The 26,216-nt window shown below is 39.0% G+C and overlaps 1 protein-coding gene across 1 annotated transcript in view; it reads right to left on the reverse strand.

Moving 5' to 3' along the window:
* The window catches only part of plxdc2 (plexin domain containing 2), an 83,255-nt gene extending 62,143 nt beyond the window's left edge, over positions 1–21,112 (reverse strand). Inside the window, exon 1 of the mRNA XM_005798573.3 lies at positions 20,500–21,112. Coding sequence (XP_005798630.2) covers positions 20,500–20,587 — 88 coding nt within the window. The 5' untranslated portion in view covers positions 20,588–21,112. The remainder of the gene's footprint in view (positions 1–20,499) is intronic.
* Positions 21,113–26,216: the final 5,104 nt, after the last annotated feature.

Raw genomic sequence — 26,216 nt, forward strand, 5'->3', positions numbered from 1 at the left:
TGTGAGATTTACAAGGTACTGCAACACATTTGAAAGATTTTTTGATATAAAATTAATTAAAAAAAAAAAATTGATGTTAATACAGTAAAAGAAATTCAGTTTGTTTGCAGAATTTACATGTATTTCACTCTGGGTGTTCAACTCTCCCTGTTTTGAGAGTCCAAGTGTGACACGTATGCTTCAACTCTGCCTCCTACATAGAATGGTTCTGGGCTTTGTGCCATCAGAACTGGGCTGATCTGGCTCTCCAGGGATCGTTGCTCAAGCCTGGAGGGTCAATGCCACTGTCAGAGCTTTGGCTCACCTCTTGCCTTCCACACGAATGATCAAATAAAAATCTAGAATTATGCTAGGGCTATAAAATTAGGTGTACTGTAAACATTGAAACATTTCTTAAAGCAATCCGTTGTGACTGATGTGGGAAAAATCTAAATGTACAAATTTATCTAGACAAAAAACATAGAATAAATAAATTACAAGGGGGAAATATACAGTTTGAGAGTCTTGTAATTGGACAAAAACAATCACCCCAACTAACACCAACATGTGACTAACATTTCATGGTTTTCAGAATTATATTTTAGGAATCTACTAAGATTTGCTTCCGTTTTCAGTACATATCAAAGTTAGAACAAAAAGCTAATGGTGTTGTTTGGTATGAATGGTTCCCATCAGTCAGTTCCTTATGGGACTGCTCAGTTCCTCTGAATTGACAGAAGTCTGGTCATGTGGTTAAGACATCTGATCTTAAGACATCTGATCTTGCTTTAGGTCATTTAAAAGATCAGAAATGGGTTAAAATATGTTTTGATTGGTACATCTTCAGATTTTAGTGTTATAGATATTATTTGATTGTATGTTTTTAAAAATAAGTACACATTTAACTGAGAGGGATACAAATCCTTGAAAAATGTGGTAAAAGTCTGTAGTGTTTTAGAGAAACCAGCTTTCAGTACATGCAGAAAAATTTAATTTAATGTATCATGGGACAACCACACTTTGCCTAAATATTTTCTCTCTTTATGCATTTCTTAACCAAAGACGTAGTTCAAGGTGGAAACTTAGTGCACCATACCAAAGCTTGGTTTTGAGCACTTCTCTGAAATACTTGCAAGCAAACACCAAGCAGGGGTGAATAAAACATAAAAATTCCCCAGCAGCAATAACCAGACTCTCTGAATTTTTTATATATATTAGGTGGAGCAAACATGGTTTTGGTTTAGAACAGGTAAGAGCAAAATTTCACTGATCTCCCTAACGTTTTTACAGCCATGTGTTGAGAATGAGGTGGAAAGGCAAGTTGAAAAACTCCACAATATCCACAAGTGCTTTGAAAAGTTCACTATAGTTTAAAAAAGGTGATATAAAGCATGAGCTGTGCAAACAGAGAAAGAGGAGTCCTGAGGGGTTGAATGTTGGGTTGAGTCTCTACGTTTCTTTAAGCTGCGGTAGCTGAAAAACTACTGTACATGCACCAACTTCACACCAGTTCACTTGCAGAAGAAGAGAGAATGTGCTGGAGGCAAGAAAAAAGAAAAAAAACAAAAAAACTTTCAGGCTCAGTTACTCTGGGACCTATAGGATGGATGCAGTGCAGTCCATCCGATGAGATTCAGAGTGCTGACGCCATAATTTGTGTTTTGGTCATTTCCAATTCGTAGAGGTGAGCCACTAAAGATTTGTCAGTGTCAGAAGATTATAATGATACCATTAAGGCTGCGACTTCTGCAATCATTCACCTGTTTCTAGAACACCGAAAGAACAAATCTGTCCTTTCAAAAAAAAAAAAAAAAGCCAAGGACTTTAGTTTGACAGGAAAATAATTGCTGCATTAGCATACCATCTCATGTTGGCAAAGGAACAATAGATCAACCATCGCGTTTGGTCTCTCTCCGTCATATTTTGCAGAAAATGCCCCTCACCCTTCTTTTTGCTTGACCAACCTTCATCCTCTGACACAAAACCTGGCATGAAAAAGAGATGGAAGAATCAAAGCCATTGATTGGATTGCAAGGAGAAAAACAATATGATTCTGAGGAAGGATCCAGTTAAAGCCCTTTCAAACTAGAAAAGCTAATAAATCTGCTGCAGTGATATTGTTTTGGATCAGTGAGTTTCTATAGGACTTTACCTGCTACCAGCCACTAGAAGTTTGTTTCTACATTGTCCCAAGCCTGCGCTAACTCTGTGTATAAAGAAATAGCGGACTCGTTTACTGAGCCCATTGTGGCAGCAGAGTGCCTTGGAAAAGCATTTTTGCCTATTTGATCAACCATATCAACCATAAATCAATCTTGTCAACACTGCTATCTAGAAATCTGATGAAAAACGAGAATCGAAATCCCCCAAGAAAACTGCCAAAGTGTAGCTAATGGTGGGGATTGAAATGAATCCATTTCAATCTCCTCACCACAATCCATCCACTGTGTTCTGACATCCACAATTCTCCAACTGATTGTGATGCCTTTTGTCTCCTCAGATCAACAAGGAATCAAGCTCTAAGCATTCAAAATATTTCCTTGGAGTCAAGTACTATATACTATTCACTCCTCATAAAATTTTATGATGCATAGAAATCACATAGAGCTATGACAATTGAAAAGCCAATACCTTCCTGGGAGCCTCTTACTTCTACTCCTAAAATGAATTATTCCTTACGTGTTGGCTCAATTTGCAGCACTGCCAGCAAAGCAAATAATGAAAGAATAGCTTTTTAAATTCAGAAGAGCAGAAATTAATAGCCCGAATACTTGCAAATGGGAGTCGTTCTATAGTGTTACATAGCCAAACAACAACAAAAAAAGCTCATTTCTATTATTTAACTTATATTTTAGCACATTTTTACTTTAATGTGATGGTTACAATGTTAATGTTAACAATGTTAACTGTTATATTTTCATTTTCTCTTTGTTTTCACTCTTCAAGGGTTTTAAAATAATAAAAATAAATTGCTTTTCTAGACTTTCCAAAACTACATAGGAACAATAAAAAAAATCTTGTTGGTTCATGCCTCTGCATATTATGAGTGAAAGTAAAGCAAAGCAAGTCAACTAGTATGTCTGGCAGCAAATTTATGTGACCTGGAGAGCAAAAAAGCTTCTCAAAAGTGCCCAAATGCTGATACAGGTTTATTTTCACTTTTAGTAGAAGACTCTAGTAATGAAAATACCACAGCCACAGTTAAATGCGTTATCTCTACTTAGTAATATTAGAAATGGTTATTAGTGTAGTGGAAAGTGAGTGTCAGAAATTTTAATATGATTTAAAAAAATATGAAAATATGAAAGTTAGGCTGCTCTTCTCTCTCAGGTAGGCATCTTAAGTTTGCAAAAGAAATCGGATCCAAACTAATAAAAGAACCATCAACTTTTCCAAAATCCTACTTTGTATTCGTGATGTAGCATCTACATGCGGGCGACTTTCACTGAAATAAAAACAAGCTACAGTACCCCTGTAAATCATTGCTGAAGTTTTCCAGAGCCTCAGAAACAATGTTTGGTGACAAACAAAAGCCTTCAAACATGCAGAAAAGGGAAATGGGAGAAGTGGAAAGAAATAAAGGTCAGACATAAACAAGGCATCTGTAGGAAACTCAGCATTCCTGACAACGGTGTAGGATGTGAAGCGTGGGCTGTGTTTGCCTGCAACCATTTCAATGAACGTTTCAGCTGTTTCTGTTTATTTATGGCAAAGTGAAAGATGATGGGAGGAAAAAGACAAAGGATATATTCCACACTTCGACAAATATTTAGCCAGAGCTGGAAAAAATGAATATTCATTTCAGAGTGGCCAAGTTAAAGTCCAGATCTAAATTCAATTTAAAGGTTTTGGCATGACTTAACAGTTGACGTTTAAAGCTGTTTTCCATGAAATCTCACTGAATGCCATCTGTTTTGGAAAGAAGAATGGGATGAAAAAAAAATCATGTGTAAATATGGAAGGCTTTTAGAGGTATACATGGTAAAGGGATGCAGCAAAAGGTGGTTCAAAAGAGTGTTGACTCAGAAGAGAAGAATACAAATTCACACTGCATAGTTCAATTTTTTCTTCTAAAATCCCGGATCAAGATGTGTAAACAAGCTTTAGGACTGAACTGAGGAGATTTTCTTAAACGTCCTTTACCATCCTGATCCAACTTCTTTTGTTTCAGTTCCACTTGTTTTCAACTTTTAAAAACACATCTTTAGCAGGGGCACAAAATAATGTGGAGACAACTGTCTGTTACATGATAGTGATGAGCAAACTCAAGATGGGAAAAAGGAAGATGGGGGTTGAGGGGGATAATTCACCAAATTCTAGGACCTAATCTTGAACAAACAATAATTGACCACAGCGACAATCTTTTTAGTGAAGCTGCTCCATTAAGACAGTCACCATCAACACACGAGGTCGAACTTCCTCAGCCCATCAATCTGGGGTCTGAGTGGGACATTCAGAGTGTTGGGGCCTTTCATTACCATCCTGTCAACATGATTGCAGCCTCATAGCATGGTCAGTGTGCCTCCTGTCATGTCTCAGCAGGGTCTTGTAACTGCAAGTCTGCCACTAGACATAAACACCCCGAGGAAGAAGCACAGAAACCCACATGTCACATGATTCACGCTACCTGCATGCATGTGTGTTGTAGAGATCCGATCTGAGGCTTTCAGGCATGTTCAGGCAAAAACAGGGACTTAAAAAGTGAATGTTTAAAATCAACATGTGGTTAAATCAGTGCTTAAAGAAGTTATTTGTCAAAACTATATATACAATAAGCAGTCAATCCTCTGGCAGCTCAGAACCACAGCATCTAGACATATTCATATGTGTACACTTGTAGCATTTATTAGTTTATGGTTCTGAATGTACAGTTCTGGTTTCACAGCTCGTCTCAGACAGTAGGAAAAGGATTTTAGTTCAAATGAAAAATAAATAAAACCTTACCGTACTACAGATTCTAGAAATATGTTGGACCATCTCAACTGATCACTTATAATAATGCTCAGTAATGCAGTGTTTTACAAGCACTGTAAGAGTACGTCAAGGTTTATGCCAAAGCAAAACCTCAAAAACTGTTTTTTTGCCTTTCATATCGAAATGAATGTCAGCCTTTATTATTGTCAAAATGGCATAAAGGGATTTGGTTGTTGCTTTTTTAACCTCAGAGCCTTTGTGTAGGTTGGCTGGTTGCATTTGTTTAATTTCTGCGAGGAGGCCTGGAAGCACAAAGTAAACATTTGCTGGTAACTCCAGCTCACAAGCTAATCCTGTTAAGATTTTATGTTATTTATTTTGACATTTTCATTCAAACAGTTCAACTTCATTACAAACTTAGAAGAAAAAAATACATTTATTTAGTCTGAACATTATATAATTATATTTTTAAATTCTTTTCCTTTTACTCAGCAGGGTTATAAACTTTTATGTGGCATTTGATCTCCTGAGCTCATTGTGTGACAAATTAGTAAAAAAAAGTTATAACAGCTGAATCCAAATATCAATTGTACATTTTCTGTGAAAAATGAATCCATTTCTGAGGTTCCTGAGCACTCTGACCTAAATAATTCCAAGCTTTTTCCCCCTCAAATCCCTGTTGCTGATTTTAATTATTTTCTCCTCAAATTCCAACATAACAATACCAATTTTACACTATGACAAGCTGTAGACGAACACAGTAGTACAAATGTTAATTATTTACTCTGACCGACAGGTTTTTAATAAAACGCCACCATAAACATAATCAGTCGGCCAGCAATATTTTCTGGGAGTGGATAACCGCACAACTCATTTAGGGAATAAAATTGTTTCAAAATGAAAGAACAAATCAGTTATTTCTTCACTTCTTATGAACATGAGGAAGCAAAACTGCCTTGTTAGCAATACTTGAAAAAGTTTACATTAAGGTTTGGAAACGTTGAGGAGTTATGAGCATTGATTGCTTATTATACTCCAGTCACATAACTACCATATAGTGCTATCTGCTTTGTTACTCTTTGGTGTCTTAACAAATAATGTTTTGATGTAGATTTTGTGAATTTTGGGTACTGTAGAAAATGTAATTTTATCAATAACTAAGCCAGGCAAATTTTTTGACATGTCAAAATATTGACAGAAAAAATGTTTTCACAATCCATACCTTAATGCTCCATTTCGATTTTTTGTGAAATCAGTGTTTCATGTATGTGACCTTCTGTGTGAACTGCAAGCAACCTAAAAGTGTCCCGCATGCGCAGGAGAGGATGCAACAACATTACATATAGCGAGCATGGCAACTAATGATTATTGATCGTGCTTTGAACTTTCAGTACAAAATGGTGTGGAAATAATTAAATATGTATACAGACACAAATAAGATGTGATGTTGCAGCAAAAGTGGCCAAGATGAGGAGTATCATGGTGAACTTTATCCAGTAAAGCTCCAAACTGAGTTTTAAGTCCTGAAGCTCAGGGTGTAGCAACATATGAAGTCACCAAGGGGAACAGGTTGGAGAAACCTTAGCAGAGAATAAAGAGGACAAAGGCTTATGTTTGGCTTCATGTTATCCATTACTGTGGCTGTTTATAAAGACAGCAGCGCTTTTTCCCTTTACCTCAAACATCACTGTAATTTCAATACAATCCTGCACAAGTATTACTGCTCATTTCCTATTTCTTCCCTATTGATTTGAAGACATTTAATCTGCTGGACTGACAGCAGATGAAGGATTGCTCTTGCAAACAATGGGATCAGACGACTGAATGCCGAGACAACACCAGAGAGTCCATTACTCAGCTCACATTCAAAAATAGGGCATGATGAGAAATGATCATTAGGAACCGGCTGGGGCGAGGAAGGAGATATTGGAGAATATGAAACACGTATGCGACTGAACAAGGGATGAGGAATAAAGCTGGTATACATTTTCAAAAGGTCATGAAAATAGCCTCCTCAGTAATGGCTCAAGCAGCAGTATTAGATGTATTTTGCAGTGGTTTATTTAGCAGCCAACGGAAAGACGAAATAGGAGAGCTGAAATATAAAGAAGTATTGCAAAAACACCCCAATAAATTTGTAAAATCCCAAAATAACACACAGATGTTTGTGATAAGATAGAAAAAAATTGGAAGAATAATTCACGCCATTAATCCTTTACAAGCATACCTGCAGAGCTGACTCTGATCTTTATTCTTGTATGTGAAATGTTGACAAGAACCAGCTGAAAATTAGACGGACGATGAAAAGCTTCACATACCATGTAGACCCCCAGACACGCAGGTTTGCATACACTTTATACACACACCTGCTCTCAGACAAAACAGTCATATAGATTATATATATAGATTAATTATATATAAAGCCATAAGATTTTTTTTCAGTCCAATTGTGTCTCAGCTGCTCCATACTTTATGTCCAATAGCTAGTACATGCCAAATGATTGTTTTGTTTTTTTTTAATTTAGTAGCTTTAGCATATGCAAAAAAAACATCTGCTATGAACACAGTTGAGGCTGGCTTTGTTTGAGAGTTGCAGGAAATTGATTGGTAACTGAGTGACTTTTATAAATAGTCACATATAAAAATATGATACATTATAAAAATGAAGCTAGACATTTTTTGTCTGGCTTGTTGGGGAAAAACAAGACATGAAATAAGGAATGTGCATTCATGTTTAGGATCTTCAAGCAGAGATCAGTGCAGCTCTCCAGGGAGAACTAATATCATGCAAGACCTGCAGTTTTTGCTGACAAGCCAATCTTCAATCTGTTGTCTGCCTAAAGCAAAACAAGAGGAATATTTATCGGTTTGCAGACATCAAAGCAAATCTAGCTCTGATTTGTTATTTATGGCTAAAATAAATGTTATGATGAAGTTGCGTTGGCAGAGAACAGCTCTTAGTAGCAATGATGCAGAGTATATTGGCACACTGCACTATATGTGATTTCAGAAACCTTCGGGTGAATGTTGAGCCTGCCAGACGTTTAATCAATATATGAATTTCCTCAAGTTGAGACACACGTTTCTGCTGTGAGGCCGGAACAATGATGTACCTGTCTGCATTATCCACAGGGTAGACGTAAATTTGCCATTTTTCTACAAAGTCTGCTACAGATTCTAAAATTGATGGCAGGTTTTGATGTTCAAAGGGAACTAGAAGATAAAATAATATGACAAATTATTTTTTAACACTGAGCCAAATCTAACTTTTATGGATTAATAAACCTATTACTGAAAGTCTTCTTTTCTTGTTTCAATACGCAGGTGAGGAGACCACAACTTCACACATATTGGGGACAACAACTGGAACTGTAGTAAATCTTGAATGTACCATTCTTACAGTGAAACATGGTGGTGGCACCATCATTCTTTGATATTTTTTTTCCACTGGGGACAAGGAAGCTAGTCAGAGCTTGTGGGAAGATGAATGGAGCAAAATACAAAGGAATTGTGGAATAAAACATGTTAGAGGACACAAAAGGGCTGAGGCTCACCTCAACGCAGGACAGCAACTCTAAACTAAACACACAGCTACAAAGGAAAAGTCCAATCAATATTTGAGTATTAGAATGGCCTACTCGAAGCTCTGATTTGTATTAAAGTGAAAATCCATGGTTAGATATATAGGAAGGAATGAAGAAAAGACAGATGGAAGGGATGTAAAACAAAAAAATGGAAGGACAATGCGGTAAGACCAAAGGAGGGTAGAAAGGACAATAGGAAAAAAAGAAAGGAAGAAAATTAATGGGAAACAAGAAAGGTAGAAAGGAAATACTGAAGAAAGAATACAAGTAGAACACAAAGAGGAAAAAAAAGAAATGAACAGAAATAAGAAGGGAGGATGAACAAAAAATATGAGGAAGAAAAGACAAGAATGACAGAAAAAAAACTACAGGAGGTTATAACATTAAGACAATCAAATGAGTAAGTCAGGAAATTAAAATATATATTTTACTATTATCTTCCTTTTCCATACTTCCTGGAAAACACCGAAATCAAACTCCATACTTTTATTTGTGGAATGACCTTCAGTGCTGCAGACATTTGTTTTGTGTTCATGCTTTTTATCCAATATTGTTTTTAGCCTCTCAGGGTTTTTGCACTTTATTTACCCTGGAGGTATTTTTTTCTTTTATTTAACACTTTCTGGTTTCATTAACATCAAAGCTCTTATTCAGGTGGCACCAATATTGCTGTAGAGTACCAATATGGGTTCTACATTCTGTTTTAAACCACTCACTCCAATTTCCTTGCCATATAACCGAGAGGTTCTTGGGGAAAGCAGACAAAAGTATTTCACTGGGAGTCAATTACAGCTACATGATACGTCCTCTCACTCCATAACAAACATTGTTTTTCACTTTCTGCTCAAGCTCAGGGAGTCCCGGAGAGATGACAAAGTACTTCAGCAGAATTGGCCCAGATCACAAAAGCATTCATTTTCAGTGACACTCATTGAGCAAACATGACATGCTCAGAAACGAGAGAAAAGGGAAGGAAACTATTGAGCGCTGCCCTCCCACTTTCTCATGCTGCACCCAAACTGTCATTTCTGTGTGAGAGAAGAGGGTTGGAAAGAAAAATGCAAAACATATTCACCCCCCCCCCCTCAATACCCACAATAAAAACGGTTATCTACTAAAGCATTCAGAACAAAACGTTCATAGACTTAGTTTGACACTCAACCAGTGATTTTTTTAAAAAGATTTTTTAATTTTTTTTGCTGTTGATTTTTTAAAAAGATCTGTTGTTGTCTTCTGAATCCTAAAATGCATGCATACACCCCACCCCATGCTTCTGTTGATATGACGATGCGAGATTTCTTAGGACTGTGTCAGACAACACAATTAAGACCCCAGTTTCTTGTTACCTGGGCAGAAAAGGAGATCTGCTACCTGGTGTTTTCCTTTTACACTGCAGGCACACAAAGGCGGTTTGTACACCTTGCAATTTATCACCGCAGAGGCTCAAAGCGAGCTTTTGTTCCCTTCTCTGTGCTGAGCTCAGGGAATGACTCTCTGCAAGAAAACACGGGCAAAGCAACAGAAACGTAAAAGAATCAGTGGAAGACTTTTACCTGTTTTTCGTTTCTCAGTTGAATTTTTGGTTTATAAAACTAGTTTTTACCAAGAATATGTGTATTATTGTTTTTATATTATGCAATAAAGTAGAACAGTTGAGGGAAAAATATATTTCACATAAATAAAATAGTGGCATGCCGCTGTATTGAGCCCTCTTTTCTCTGAGACCGCTAATAAAATCCATGGAAAGCAATTTGTTGCAGAAGGAGGGCTAGTAATCAGAGAAAGAGTCAATAGGTAACTCTGAAGGAGCAGCACAGATCTACAGCTTAGGTGGAAGAATTTGGTCACTCAAGCACTCATTGAAGAGTGTCAACAAGAAAACCACGGTGAAAAAAATATTGAGCTCTAAATGCAATATGTGGTTGATGAAATACTAAAATATCATTCCGACAGATAAACACAGTGGTGGAAGCATTATACTGTGGGCCTGCCTTTCTTCAGCAGGGACAGAAAAGCTGGATAGAGTTGGGAGCATGGATGGAGCTAAACATATGAGAACGTTAGATCCAGCAGTATGAATACTTTGACAAATTTAAAATTTACAAGACTGTACAAACTAATTTTCTTTACAATTTTACCTAATTGACCTGAAATGTAAATATATCGACCATCTAATTAGAAAGAATTTGGTTTCAAAGATGTCCGTAAAGATCGGCACGCAGGAAGCCTGAAGCCCAGGGAGTTTGACTTCAATGAGTGTCTTGAACAGACAGTGTGCAAAACTCATAGTTTGGGGTTGTTTTCCACCTGCCATAAATACATGGTGCAAGAATGATGAAAATACAGAAATGCAGTGCAACCGACCCCACTGCGCTCGGCCAGCCAAGTGGCCTCCTGTTTACAGTTTCACCATGAATGCAGAGCAAAGTTGGGAGAACAGCTGGGACAAGCTCATCCAAAAGTGTGTTGCTCTAAACATCGCCTCTAAGCCCCCTTCCAGAAACCTCGGCTGTTTTTTTTTTTTCCAGAAAAGCTCTTTATCCTCCCATTCCTGGCAGCCCTGATTCCTGAAGGGTGATGTGATGACCAGCTTTGCAGATGTGGTAGAACTGTTAAATCTCCATAAAATCCTTGTGACTAATTTGAGCAGGAAATTAGCAACAAAAAGAACAATGATGATTATTCTTTGTCCAGCCAACACAGTAACAAATCATGCCCAGTTGCGCAGGATGTTACAGCAAAGCCAATAAATCTCCGCCAGGAGGTTTTTCCTTTCCGTTTTGTGTTTCAAAAATTGTTACATTTCCATTCTTTATACCAAAGCAAGCCTCCAAGTACAAAGAGGACTGTGTTTACCAGAAAAGCACATGACAGTAGTTGTCACATCCTAAAGATTTTCTCTGTCTGTGGGTACAAGGTGGCAAAAAGAAAACAACTTTGATCCATACGGAGAAAAACCCCAGTGGCTCTATGCCTTTCTTTTCGCCAAAAATCTGCTCTGGCCCCAATCAGTTGCAGATCGCAGAGTTTGGGTCTCTGAAAGTGGTCGGTTTGGGGCATGCATGTTTTTTTGTCAGGATGAGTTTGGGAGGAAATGAGAGAGCTGTGGACAGAAGACGCCGGGACACTTTCCGGGCAGAGCAACAAAGGCAGCAATGTTGGACCTACAGCAGTGAAAAACACATCAATGTCTGCCTAGAGGAGCCTGGCACAGCTCAACTAACATTGTCTGAAAACTGTGAACAACATTAACAAGCTAATCACTGAAAGGGGAGCTTTCTTTCAGAGGCCGAGCAACCAGTTGCAAATAAAGCTGCAATTGATGGCCTTTGGACTGAACATGTATATAACATGATTAGCAGGCTAATAAATCAGTTTTAAAAAGGGTTAAACATGATTGCCAAGACAGGAAAAAAAGCCTTTTTTTCCCATCAAATGCAAGAACATCTATCAGCAAATAACAATAAATCTGTCACCATTACATATTAGCCAACAGCCACCTCTCTCAAACATTGAACACTGATAGCTTATTCAGAAAACTCAAGAGTTTCCAACAGGCGTTCATATATTATTACATTATTATATTAGGTAAAAGTTCAAATGAAAGTATTCCACTTTTCACAATCACAGTGACTGAACAGAAGAGAGTCAAAGCAGTACATGAGCACACATAGGTTAGGTTACATCAGGTCTTGATGTTCAATCTCAATTTTTTTGCTGAAATCCAATTTATTGTAGATGGCTGCTCATACTACTGAATGATGCTATCACAATCAGAAATCCGTGTGAAAAGTTTACGACCCCAAAGCAACCAGCGTGCATAGAAGAAGAACGTTGACATTACTCAGCAGCGCACTGTTTACAGAAGTAATAATGGACACCACTGTGTATGGATAGATTTTTTTAAATTATTGAGAAATGAGAAACAATGAGAAACATCATAACACAAACAATTGGAGAACCCCAGGCATATTTAGGTTTAAAGACTAAGATCTTTCTTCTTACTGGCTGCACTATTAACAATTTGCACTAGTCCATAGTCCTGACTTGAACTCAATAGGAAATCTGAGAAGAGAACTAAAGATTATGATAAGAACAAGGAGACTGCAATGACTTAGAACTCATCATCAGTGACAGATCATCAAAATAGCATGAATAAACATAACAAAAACGCTGATCAGCAAAAAGTGTCTGCTGGTGAAGAGGTCTGCTAGAAGGCTACGGATTTATTAAGGGATTTATTTTCATAAATCCCTTAATAAATCCCTTTATTTATTTTCATTGCTTACAAAAATGGTAAATGCTTATCATTTTTGTAAGCAGAAATGGTAAAAACTGTCAAGTCAAAATGTAGGATGCTGATGGACTTCTGTCAAGGAAGACTGAATGCTGAAATGAAATCAAAATGTACTTCCACAAGGTCTAAGGTTAAGGGTGGGAAAACTTATACAACCATTGACTTTAAGTTGAATTGCACAAGATAAATGTAACGTTATATGATAAGACAGCCAGTGAAGATCCTGAATACTGTGTGTATTTCATAATATAAGTATCAATTTAGGCTAATCAGAACCATTATTGGGTTAATTGAAGTTTTTCTCTCACTCAGCCTGCGTGAGAGTCAAAAATATTTTCATTGGTCTGAGAAATCTGACTTGGAAGATTATAAATGTGATGTTTTCGCACCAAATTATAATCCAGACTTCCTTCAACTCCTGCCCTGGCTCTTGTCAATGTCAGAAAGGAAGAGTGAAATCTACTCATCACAAACAGGCAAACACAGAGACCAAGTGTGAGAACAGTGTGACGCATGTGAAAGTATGCCGTCAACCCAGAGCGACTTGCTTTCGGCAGGACAAAGGCAATTCACTGCTGCTGCTCCCAGGACACGAAGCCTCCTGCAGGGTGGGCTGGATGGCTCCTCTGCCACAGAAACACCTTATCTTTCTTCAACATGCCCAGACAGCCTGTAACACTGCGCTCAACTGCCCTCTTGATAATAATGCATGTTTACACTTCAGGATCTTAGGCTTTAAACTTAACCGTGCGCATCGGATATTTGGGAGTTTCACTGCACTTTGGTGCAGGGGCAAAAAGAAAAGCATCGAGGGTGGGAACAGTATAGCTGATCTGCAGAGCAACCATGGTTGTTGCACAATTAAAAGGAAATTAAAAGACAGTTTCCCATTTTAAAGGTTTTAAAACTGTTTTTACTAAGGATAGCTATATACTTAAGACCTCAGTCATATAACAGAACATTTGCATACAGTCCTGCTATTTATAAGGCATTAATATCTCCATCATTGCTTCATGTCATTGGTTTTCCAAGATTTCTTAGTGAACAGGGATCCATAACAGCAGCCCAACAGGAAGCAGCATGAAAAAAAACAGACTTTGTTTTTAAATATCATCTACAAGCTAATGTGTGTCAGGTCCAAACAGATATTACAGACCAGTATAGTCAATTTTATCATATAGGAGATGTTACATGAGCATAAAATCAACTAAATCCATAAGAAATGTTAAACCTTAACTCAAAGGTCCAAAGGTTTTTGCCTGCTGACTCAGAAAGAGCTCAAAAGAGGAACCACTAAGAATGGCATTTAGTTAAACTAGACTAACTTCATAAGAAGAACACCCCAAAAAATCCAATCTTGTAGAGACTTTTACCGAAGAAATATGTTAAATGTGGGAAAAATAAATATTTGCAACTATGAGAATAAATTTGTCAAAAACAAAGTTTGTTTTTTATCTTTCTTTAGACGTTTGAAATGGCAAACATCTGAATTGTAAATTGGCCACAAGCTTAATCAGTGCATCTCTGCAACAAATCCAAATTTGTACAACTACATACAACAACCCCTTTTGCCGGCCTTAGCATTGAAGTTCAGTGTGATTAAACCAAAACAGCTGAGCCAGGGAACCACTCAGCCCACAAGTGACAAACAAATCAGACACACACTGATTAATTGGCCTGTAATTATAAAGCTCCACAATTACACAGGCAGGAGGTGTTTCCATTTGCATGCTACTGCTTCTAGATTATTAGAAAACTAGTGAACAACACTGTTCATTACAGCTTGACCCCAAAATGTAGATTATTTATTAACTGAGCAGCAAATACCTGGCCTATAACTCAACTGACTAATATGGCCTCTTGTTTCTCTGTCCTGTGGACTGTAAAACAACCCTAATTTCCTTTTCCAAATACTAACAAGATGACAGAAAGTAAAAACAGAGTGAAAATGGTTCACACTGCAGCTTTCAAGAAGAAAATCGTCCATCTGCAAAGACAGCATAATGATATTGTTAATCAATGAATAACTAATGTATCCAGTGTCTTGCAAAAGTGGGACTTTACCTAGAACCTGTTCAAATTTTTCACAATACAACAATTTATGGGGTTCCCTCCTGGAGATGTTGCTCTGAGATATGCGGAAGATGATGGATGAATGCTTGGATGAGAATCCAACTCGAAAATAATTTGAAAAGACATGTATAATATTCTCTGCGACAGACTGGTGACCTGTCCAGCGTGTACCCCGCCTCTCGCCCAGAACATTAGCTGGAGAAAGGCACCAGCGCCCCTCCAAACCCCTCTAAGTGACCAGGGTGTACAGAAAATGGATGGATGGATGGATGGATGGATGGATGGATGGATGGATGGATGGATGGATGGATGGATGGATAATATTCCTTCCACTAAGACACACAGACAGACTTATAGGAAGTAGAGCTTATCTCATAAAATCTTCAAAACATACACTGAAATTTGTGATTTTAATGAGTCAACAGGTAAATAAGTTTAAAGGGTCTTATTATTTTGCAAGGCACTTAGTATTCTATTGCTACTACATTGTAATTGAATTCTCCACTGAGAAAGTCATACAAGAAGGAAAAATATTTGTTACCCGCCTTATCTCTTGCATCGTTATTCCATTAAACTTTACCCCTCCACAAGTTTAAATCCATTTCCTCCTCTAGAAAAAACATTTCCACTTCTTGGCTGATAATCTAATATTCTTCATATGGCAGCTTCACCAAGAAGAGCAGATAACAGCCTGACTGTGGCTTCCTGACAGCTTTACAATCATCTGAGTCAAAGCAGGATGTTTATTATGAGTGGAAAAATGCCTGTCAGCTATTTACTGGGCCACTAACTTCAGCATCCGTGCTACTTTAACCATCACCGGCCTCTTTCCCATCACTTTTCAAAGGTTCTCCACTGATGCTGAACATAACTCATGGGTTTTGGTTTTGCCAAACAAATCTCACAAAAGGAAAAGATGCCAGAGTGATGACCAGCGCCTCTAAGAAGTTGTAACCCAGGCAGAGCTTTGCATCAGCTTTTAGACTGAAGAAACCCCTATGAGAAAAACCCTAAAGAAGGGCTTAAATACGTCGGGCATCATTAACTAGTGGCCTCTTGGCTCTTTGTCTCTCAGCCTATTGAACCCGATGTGGTGCTTCAGCTCTCTAAAGCAGTCGGGCTGAGCTTTTTCGCGAACCGAGAGGGGCGGGAAGATGAGCGACAAGGGCCATAGCGTGACGAATGCAGGAACCTGGTGCTGCTGTTTCATGCTGCTGAGAGAGGCTCGGGGGGAGGATGATACGGCACGGCCCGCTGCCGCCGCACACAGGGCGGCACAATAAGCCTTGCCGCTGTTGCTGCCCCTCCTTGTCTCTCACCCTCTTAAAGACACCCCAACCCCCTTCATTCATTCATGGCAGCTCCATTCAGCAGGTCATATAGAGAGTCAATACGAAAGCTAACTCAGTCTGCTGCTCCAAAATGTGCAATGTCAGAAAAATAGCAGACACAGGGAGAGGAATAAGGTGGGGAAATTCCAAGGGGGCTGACAACCAGCTCAAAATCGGTGGTTGAGATGAAGCTGACATCCCTTAAACTCTTCAAACTGCCTGAAGTTTTCACATTTCATCCTTCTATGTATTTTACGGAACAGATCAGGAACGAAGATTACATTAAGTTAAACGTTTTGACCTTCATACAGAACTTGTTCCTCTACGTTTGGTGGGAAAACGAAATGTGACACGTGATGGCAGAAGCATCATGTTGTGGGGATTCTGCTTTATAATAGAGGTTGTAAAAGCTCAATGTAGATTCACATTCCAGCAGCATAAGAACTCTAAATATGCAGTCAGAGCTCCAGGGGAATGGTTTAGATCAAAGTACACCCGAGCATTTGAATAGCCTGGTCAAAGTCCAGATATAAATCCAGGTGAGAATAAGCACCAAGGCCTGAATATTGATGTTCAGACATTTTCCATCCAATGTGACTGAGCTTGGGCTATTTTACAATACAGAATGAGGGGAAAAGAAATGAGTCTTTAGATGTCCAAAGCTGGTAAAGACTTGCAGCTATTTTTGAATTGGCTGATGGGATTCCTTTACATACATTTTTTTATCATAGTTGTCATGAAAGCTGCTATGGTTTGTTCTTCATTAAATGTTTGTGATCTATGCCATGTGGAATGATTAAGAATCTGAACAGAACGGCTGTGGTGTTGCAGGTTACAGTCCCCTGGCCAGTTGCATAAAATCCCAATAAACCACATTAAGTTTGCGGTTGTAACATGACAAAATGTGAAAAAGTCCAAGGGTGTGAATACGTTTGGAAGGTTTTAAGAGGAAGCTTTCATGGTGGTTGTGTAAGCTACTTTTTCATATAAAGCTTCAGCTGTTCATTAGAAGAGCCAGTGAGCTGTGTGTTGAGGTAGATACAGCCTGTGTGAGACGGGACAGCATCAGCCTCAGTGAGAGGCGGCAGCACACTGACAGCAACATCCAGCTCTTTGAAGGCAGCGCAGGTGAAACACGGGTCATACCGTTTGTAAAAAACACAGAAAGTCAGGTTTGTGTAATTTTAAAACAACTCCAGTTCTAAAAGCTTGCATTTCTGGTTGATTAAAACTCTGTTGAATGAATCATAACCCTGCTATCTGTTCTGCATTTGATGGTTATTTGCAAGGACGTCACTGATTTAACGCAACCCCCAAGGCTTTTTCAGTTAAGATGCGTTAAGCCAGTTAGAATCTTATGATCAACAAATTTTGACTGTATTTTATTATTACTGAATTGAATTTTACAGCATTAAATAGGGTCGAATTCTGACTATATGATTAATTCATGTAAATTGAAAACAATTCTTTATTACTGCCTTTAAATCAGTCCTATTTGTCCAGTAAAGACATATCTTTTAGAGAGGGAGAGGCTTCAGGAACAATCTCTGAATATCCTTAAGGGGCCCAGTCAGAGCCTGCATTTAGTTCAAATTTAAATCTCTAAAATGTCCAAAAACGGCTGTCCACCCATCAAACTTGACTGAGCGTGAGAAAATCTGAAGAGAAGAATAGGAGAAAACAGAATAGGTGTGCCAAGCTTGTAGAGACATAACCAAGAAGACTCCAGGCTTGAATTGTTGCCATAAAACTTGTAAGCCAATAGATGTGAATACACGCAGCTTTTGCATTTTTTGTTTTTCTGTTTTAATCAGCAACAATTACATTATATATATTTTTTTGTGAAAACATCATAGCAGTCCACACAACAGGAGCCGGTGAGCTAATGTCAAGCAATTCATTAGAGTCCTCATTATAGAGCTACATTTGGCTATAGCACACACCATCCATGCGCCTGAGCGTGTGCATGACTGCAGCGGGAGCTCCTGGCAGCATGATGGATGAAGAACAGGGCGTCTGAGCTGGAGACGTCCACGCTGCTGCAGTCTGAGAACAGCCTACAACCTCTTTCAACCTCCGCCAGCGTACGAGGAAAGGAAATTCCACATGCAGCCGCAGTCTTCGCACATTAGCAGCCTCCAAACACAGAGCTTTTAACATCAAACCACGTAGTTAAATGAGCCAAGCCTCTCTCTCCTAAGCTTTCTCCACTCTCATCGCATGGACAGACACACTCCAGACTATAGTGGTACATCTCTATTCCCCCCCCCACCATTCACGGGAAAGCAACAGAGCACAAATTGACCCAAAAAGTCAGCCCCAATTTTCTGAGAGTGCCACCTCTGAGTGTGGCATGGAACCTGAAAGAAAAAAAAGATTCACTAAGCTCACAGGATGTTGTGTAATTTTACCCAGATGTTCTCTAGTTCATCTGACTAATAAATGCAAGGAGGGGAAATGAATTCTTCAGCCACTCCTCACATCTTAGGCACTGCTGGAGCTACTGTGATACTTTTCCAAGGGACTGAACGCTTTCTGGGAGTGAATGGTGCATTAAATCCTCCCTGTGGAGCGGCTGATTTTGGAAACGTCATTTTGTGCTCTATTAATGAGCACCAATCTAAGCAAGGACAGGGGGCTCCTGGTTCCAGCTGCACAGGCGTTAAGGTCATCCAACAAGCAGGGGAGCACCTCGTCTAAAAATACTGTCCTACATACAAATTCGTCCAGCTTGCCCAGGAGAGGGTTTTATTTTTGTACATGTTGATGCAGCTGAGATTTCCTCCACTTATAGTTTCCCAAACCTATCTATAATCTGCAACTGTCTGCAAAAATGCATGTGTATGAGGGTCTGCAAAACATTCCTACACATCCCTGAGGCATGCCATCACACACATGTGAGTTTAATCTGCAGTCACTGTCAGCGGAAGAGAATTTCCCTGACCGCTATCGGGAGTAAAAAACAAGAGCTCGTGAGTGTGAGCTGAATCGCAAAACTTATCACATCGTTAAAATCTGAGGTTTCAGGGGAACTGTTGGTGTCGTCGGCCTCCATTCTTCACAGTGGACTTGTAGCTCCACTGTGGAGGAAAAGGAACTGTGCAGTTTTTTCCCCCCTGATGTGTGAAAAGTTGCAAACAGGCGACGCTTTTTCTACAGCACTTTAGACATTCGCTCCTTACAGATTACTGGTGTGGTGATATTTGAGATTATATGTAAAAAAAAAAAAAACAAAGGAAAGGTGACGTAATTTATTCAGTTACCTTTGTTAAAAGGTAGGAATTCCAGGTAGGAATTCAGTTACCTTTGTTAAAAGGTAACTGAATTCCTACCTGGAATTCAGTTGAAAAAGTAATTGCATCTCTTATTAAATCATGAGTTAACAGTGATTCATAGCATCTTGTGGTTCAGTTTAAGCAGCCACACCCAGACCAGAAAACTGTCAAACCTGTTTAATGATTAAATCACTTTAGTACCTGTAGATGCAGGATAAAACATCTAGAAAACAAGCATTATGTGTTTTGTTTAATCTGCTGATTCGATATTGGGACAACATTTATGTAGCCCCACAGAAAGGGTAAAACACTAGCTAACTTGTCACTGCTTTTAACCACATCTTACTGGGAAATTTGGTACAACCAAATATTCACAAACAAGGTACGATTTTGAGGAAGATTCTATGGCAGCAACGTCTGCCAACTTTGTAAGTTAGCTGCAGATACAGCAACAATGTGTTGGAAGACAAAGAGGTAAGAAATGTATCAAAGAGCTGTCAGTAATGGCAGTATAGGATTCAGTAGCACTTATTAAATAACTGCTACTGAAGGACCACCTTATGCAGACCCTTTGATAAATCAAAATGCAGGAAATGAAAATTTTGGGGTGAGAAAAAATTCACTGCATGCCCCACACATCCATAAATACAATAGAAAATCTGAGCCATCCCATTTCTAATGCCGTCCAGGGCAACCGCCCATACCCCTAAACAAAACATACAGTCTATCTCATCCAATCCGACTAAATGTTGTGCATGAGTAAATTAAATTATATTCTCAGTGGTTATAAAATTTGCATGATTTTTTTTTTTTAAAGTGCTGAAAGTTGGGTCATGAAAGCTTTTTTTTAAGTTTAATAATCTAATGAGTCCTAAATATAAAGCAACACCCTGAGGAAATTTTTCCTGCACACATGTTGTTATAGTCTGACAAACAAGAGGGTCTCTGCTGCAACACATCCACTCTCCACCAGCTTTGTTGTATTTTCGTTACGGACAAGCTCTGGTCCTAACACGCAGGTCCGAGTAAAGGCTGAGGGTTCTTACCGTCTCCGATGTCCGCTCGGATATTCCACACACAGAGCAACAATGAAACAACTCCAGCGAGAAGGTTGAACGTCTTCACAGCAGCCATATCCAAGTTCTCCCTCTTTATTCCACTGTTTTTAATTCTTGCTTTCCCCCAACCAGCGCAGTCCGTCTTCGCTCCTGCACCGACAGCGCCAACTCTCCAGCAGCCAGCCGTCCCTGCTGCTTTTTAAAAGAGCAAAGACCTGCCTGCGCTGCACTGACCACTGATTGTTTTTTTGTTTGGTTGGTTTTTTTCCTCGTCTCCAAATGTGCGCCGCTCTGCGCGCTTCTGGGACGCGCTCTGAAATGAACCAGAGCTGATGATATCTGGAAAAAAGAGAGTTTGAAGCGTAAAAAAGAGAGGGAAAGATACAGCTCAGCTCCACATGGTGCTGTGGTCCCAGCTGCTGGGTGCAGAAAGAAGCTGAAGAAGGCGCTCCTGGAGAACACGGAGCGCTCTCACCGTCATCAGCTCCCCAGAACCAATGGCTTTCATCCACCTTCGAACCCGCAAAAATTAGACAAGCGTCTGCTTTTTTCCCCCCCAGGACGTTTAATTTTCCCAAACAAATTTAGAATGGTCGGAGACAGATTCTTCTTTAATAGGCTACACCTGTTTAAAGAGTTTTACTATGAGTGCGTGCCAATAAAGAAGGAATACATATTTTCATGGTTCGTGTTCTAATTTTGGTGTTTCTTTTTACAATGAAAGGTCTTGTCATTTTTCACCTTTTGCACAATGACAGGTTAGTTAGAGCGCCCTCTTCAGGTGCAAAAGATTTTGCAAACTCCTCATTAAAAGACCTGCTTGAAATTTCAGTTTCCTGGGTGAAACACAATTGGGGGAAACGGTGACATAAACCGTGTTGATAAACGTATGTACATTTGATACACAAGTTTATCAAATGTAAAAATATCTCCCATTTTTACCTCCACAAAAGGGTTTTCCTCTCTAAGGTGAGGTTTAATGCAATCTTGATACACAGAAATAAAATATATTCTTGATACTCTATGCTTTTGGAAAATATGCTGTAGATTGTCAAGACAAAAGTGAAAACTACTGAAATATCTATTACATCTGGGATAAAACGGATAAAATATATTAGTACAAGAATCCTAACAGCTAAACACAGAGGTGGTAGTCTGATGGTTTACTGTTCCACCATATTTGAAATGCCTTAAAATTGAATTCAGTTTCTTTTATTTCCTTAAAAAATTTTTTTAATCTTTTCCTTGCTGCTAGATGTAGGTAACTTTGTTTCTCATATGTTATTCAATTGCCACATTTTAATTGTATGTCATGCTGGTTAGTTGGATGTTCTGGGTCATTTAAGTGCGACAACAAAGCAAGAGAAGAAGCATGTGCTACTTTTTTCACCACTTTGTACATATAAGCAAGAAGACAAAATATTTGATCTCATAAAATCTTGTTAATGTCATCACAAATTGTGCAATGCCAGACATTAAAAAGGGGAATTATTAACCGCTCATGATCATTTGGTGCTGTCCCGTCACATGAGATGTGGTGCTTCTCTAGGAAACAACTTTCACGTCAGACTTGCACAAGAGTGATCAATGAGCGAAAAGGTTTCCACAGCAGAGGCTTGAATTCTTTGGGTTTGGATAGTGAGAAAGAACAAAGTGTCCATTTACCACGTGTTTTATCTGCAGGACCATAGAGGATAATTATGGTCTCTACAGGGAACCTGTAGAGTTCCCTGCAGAGAAGGGAACTCTACAAGATGGAAACCAAAAGAGAAAAAAACAACAAAAAAAACAATGGAAAGCAGAAATTTCAGATCACTTCTCTGATCTGGGTTGATTATTGGAAAGATAACGACCTTTTTATTAGATATTGTAGGATTAGTGGATGGGTAAATAGTCCAGTTAGGAAGAAGAGATCCAGAATGCGCAAGGCAGCAATCAACATCTTTTTACAAGTGCACAGCAAAAAGCAGAGTAACTCACAGAACAGCTAGGGAACTGGCAGTAGTCAGGAGACAGAAAACAGGCCAGGTGCAGATCAGGAATTCACACATGGATCATGCAAAGGCTTCGTCAAAGAGGAAGACAGATAATCTGCATAGCAGGACTTTGTATAGACCGCAGCACAGGTAAGAGCCATTAGCAATAAACAGTGAGCAGGAGAAGCAAAAGAAATGAGCTAATCAGCAGGGACAAGAGGAGCAGCATGACTCATGACAGGAAACATGGGAAACAGAAAAATCTTGACAGGGTGCACAGGAAGCATGGAAGCAAGGGCCAAAACTGAATGGATCATTTACCTTTTTGATCCCCAGAGGCTCAAGCCCCTGTGAAATTGTTGCAGAGCTCTTACAGAAAGAGCTGAGGTTGTTGAAGCATTCTGCATCTCTGGAAGTTCTCCTTACACCCTTCCAGCTCCAGCATTAAGCACAATCACTCACAGATAGAGTGAACTTTAGCTAGGCTGCAGATCTAACAGCACTCTGGCTTCCCTGGAGAGGGGAATTAAAAAGCCTCAAGACATTCTGGACATCATTACTGAAAAGTCAAGTTCATTGGGTCGGATGGCGCTGGCAGGTGAAACGTTTTCCACTGAGTTGAATCCAGCTAGCTGAGTTTTGTCACTGAAGTGATTTTAACGGTCGACCAGTTAATAAACAGAGAACAAAGAGGCCATGTGGCAGTCAGAAACCACAAAAAGGAAAAAAAAGAAAAACTTCAGGGGAAACAAGTTACACTCTGTCTTCATCTTTCCATTAGAGCATTTCACATTATTGCCCTTTTTGCCTTCAAGTGATATTAACAGGAGCTGAAAACATTTTGTTTCTCTCACAGTGGAAACTGTGCTGCACAGGTTTACTTAGTAGAACTGGACTCTGTGTAACAGAACGTCATGAAGGCTTCTGCGCAGCCTAACAAACAAGCTCTTTATGGTGATGTTTGCACTTTTCCTCAGTGTCATATAATACCAGCTGCTGGGTTACTGGTTTCATTAGTCAACTGAATGAGTATTAAGAGACTCCACATGAAAAAATGTATCAAAGAAAATGAGATATTCTGCCAAATCTAAAGATTTACAGATAGATGGAAAGTTCCAAATATATTCCATGCTGCTTGAAGATGATGTCAAGTCACCTCTAATTCCTTTTTGATCTGATGTTTACTGAGTCACACCATAGGAGAAGGAAAAATCATTGGATCCTTAAGAAATATACCATCAGAAATCAATAGAATGATTTTATTTTGAATTTATAAACCCAAACCCTTTGGAGCAGCTTTTTGCTTTACATTTTGCAAATCCTTTCTACATTCCCTCAGATAAATGTTTTTTTTTAAAGAATCTCACTCTTAAGGCTCATTCGGAAAGCTGTCTCACACATAGACGTGTGAGAGAGCCACAGTTTTATTTCTATTTTTAGGTTTTGGAATGAAGACAAACAATTAATCGTACAAAAACAGAATAAATGTATTTTCTTGTATTTTATTTTCACGGAGAACAAATTTTAAAAGTTAGATACATTGTAACGTAGTAGAAAAAGAATTTGGGGAATAAAAAAAAATCATTTTAAGCAAGTCACTAGTTTAATTCTATTGTGGGAAATCTATGCAGAAAAACTAATCAAGACTTTTAAGTTTTATATTAAAACACTCCTCAGCTGTTTATAATCTCAAGCCAAAGAGCTACAGGTTGTAAACCCCTGAGCCAGACAAGCAAACAATATTTGCCAAAGTCACTGAGATACTTGCCTTTACACATGAGCTGTAATAACATCCCATTCCTCACACAAGGGCTATGAAAGGATGTTGTACATTGATGTTCAACAGGATGCTGGCCCAAAGAGTCCTCTCGAATCAATCCCAAAGGTTTTTTCTTCTGGTTGACCCATGCCTTCAAATACTTTGGATTTTCACTGGTGTAGTCATGTTGAAACAGGAACAGATCATCAAGAAACTGTTCCCTCAATATTGGAAGCATGAAATTGTCCAAAATGGCTTTGTATCCTTTCCTTTACTGAAACTAAGGAGCCACACCCAACCTTGGATATTCATAAAGCTGTCTTTGCTCCGTTCTTGAGCTAACCTGACAGCCACAGGAAGTCTGGGCGTCTACAGCTGTTGACTCCACTGAAAGATGCCCCCCAGCTTCCTCTGAACCCCCTCTGACTTTATGTGACCCACTGCATAAAATGTTCCCAGACTCCTTCCTCTGACAGCTGACTGTGGAATAAGTAGGAGGAAAGAGAGTTTACAACCTGAGTCATTGCACAGGTGGCATCCTATCGCAGCTGGAGTTTACTGAGGTGACCCTATACTTTGGAAAGGTGGTGTATCTGTAGCAGTCATTCACCAGTACAAAAACACCTCTGAAAAGCAATCCTTTATAAATGAAATAGAAACATATTTAGCTAATATCAACAGTCAGGTACTGATAATTTTCAGTTGTAAGAGGTCACGGTAAGCAAGCTCCATACATTGTTTACACGATCTGCAAAAATGCCACTCAATTACTAACAGTTTAAGTCATAATGGCCAATGTATCTATTGAATAGAAATGAATAGAATAGAAATCTACACCAACATTTGCAACGCAACAGAATAAATATTTAGCCACACAAAGGCACCAAACTAAACTGAGTCTTTTAGAACCCTTAAACAGCCTCCAAAATCACTGCACATTTAATCAGAAACAGCTCACTGGTCTCCTTCTTCTGTCTTTTGCCAAATCAATGAGCTGGAAACTCAGTAGATGGTCAGCAAAGAGTGTCATGCTCACTGAAAACAGAGGTGAAGCAGTCATTTTGTCATACACTCACTCTAAAAAAGATTTTTTAAAAATTCTGGGCTGCTCCTCAGTCCAGTGGGAACCTTTACTGTACTCAACCAAGACACCACTAAGTGGAAGCTTGTCAACAAATACAAAAGTCAACTCTTATTTTCAAATAGAAGTCCCTGAAGGCTCTCGCAGATAAACTTTATTGGAGCACTTTCATTACAGACGTCTCTGAACAGCGATGTACACAAAAACCACGGTGACCTTTAGTTGGACTGAGCCTGGTGGTGAGCAGTACTGTCACAATAGCTGCAGAGGGAAAAAGCTGACTGATGTTGCTTCAGAAACAAAAGCTCGTGGCACGCAGTGGCTCCTCTTTGAGCTGCACGAATAACGAAGCTACCAGAGAGTTTTCCCAGGTCAGATGCACCAATAGCTGCAGGTTTTCGGCCAGCTGCTGTGCATGACAAATGGAAGGCTCTGATATTTGTGTGTGCATGTTTGATTGTTGTGAGGTGGAAGGAAAAGCCGATGGAGAGACAGCAAAAAGGCTGAGCTGTTGCTTTTCAGTGGCTGAGCTTGGCAGCAAATTTCTTTCACTGGATTGCATTTTTCATTTCAGTGGCCTGACATTGTTCATTTTTATCAAACTGGTGGACATCAAATATGTACTGCACTTACACACTCAACAGAGACTCTGCTGTGATGGAGAATGTGACAAAAATGACCGATCCTATCAGCTTTGCTTATTGTGGAACTAAAAGACAACCTGAAATCTATGGTGGTGGCATCTTCTTATTTCCTGAGGCAGAAATAAGTTCTTGATGCATTTTAATGGCCATAAATGCGCTTGTGTAAAAACTCTTAAAATAAAACCTATTCTTCATTGCTGAAGTATAATCTGACTCTGAAAATTCAATAAAATCCACCTCAAAGT

This window comes from Xiphophorus maculatus, chromosome 21 (genome assembly GCF_002775205.1).
Source record: "Xiphophorus maculatus strain JP 163 A chromosome 21, X_maculatus-5.0-male, whole genome shotgun sequence".
NCBI classification, from domain to species: Eukaryota; Metazoa; Chordata; class Actinopteri; order Cyprinodontiformes; family Poeciliidae; genus Xiphophorus; species Xiphophorus maculatus.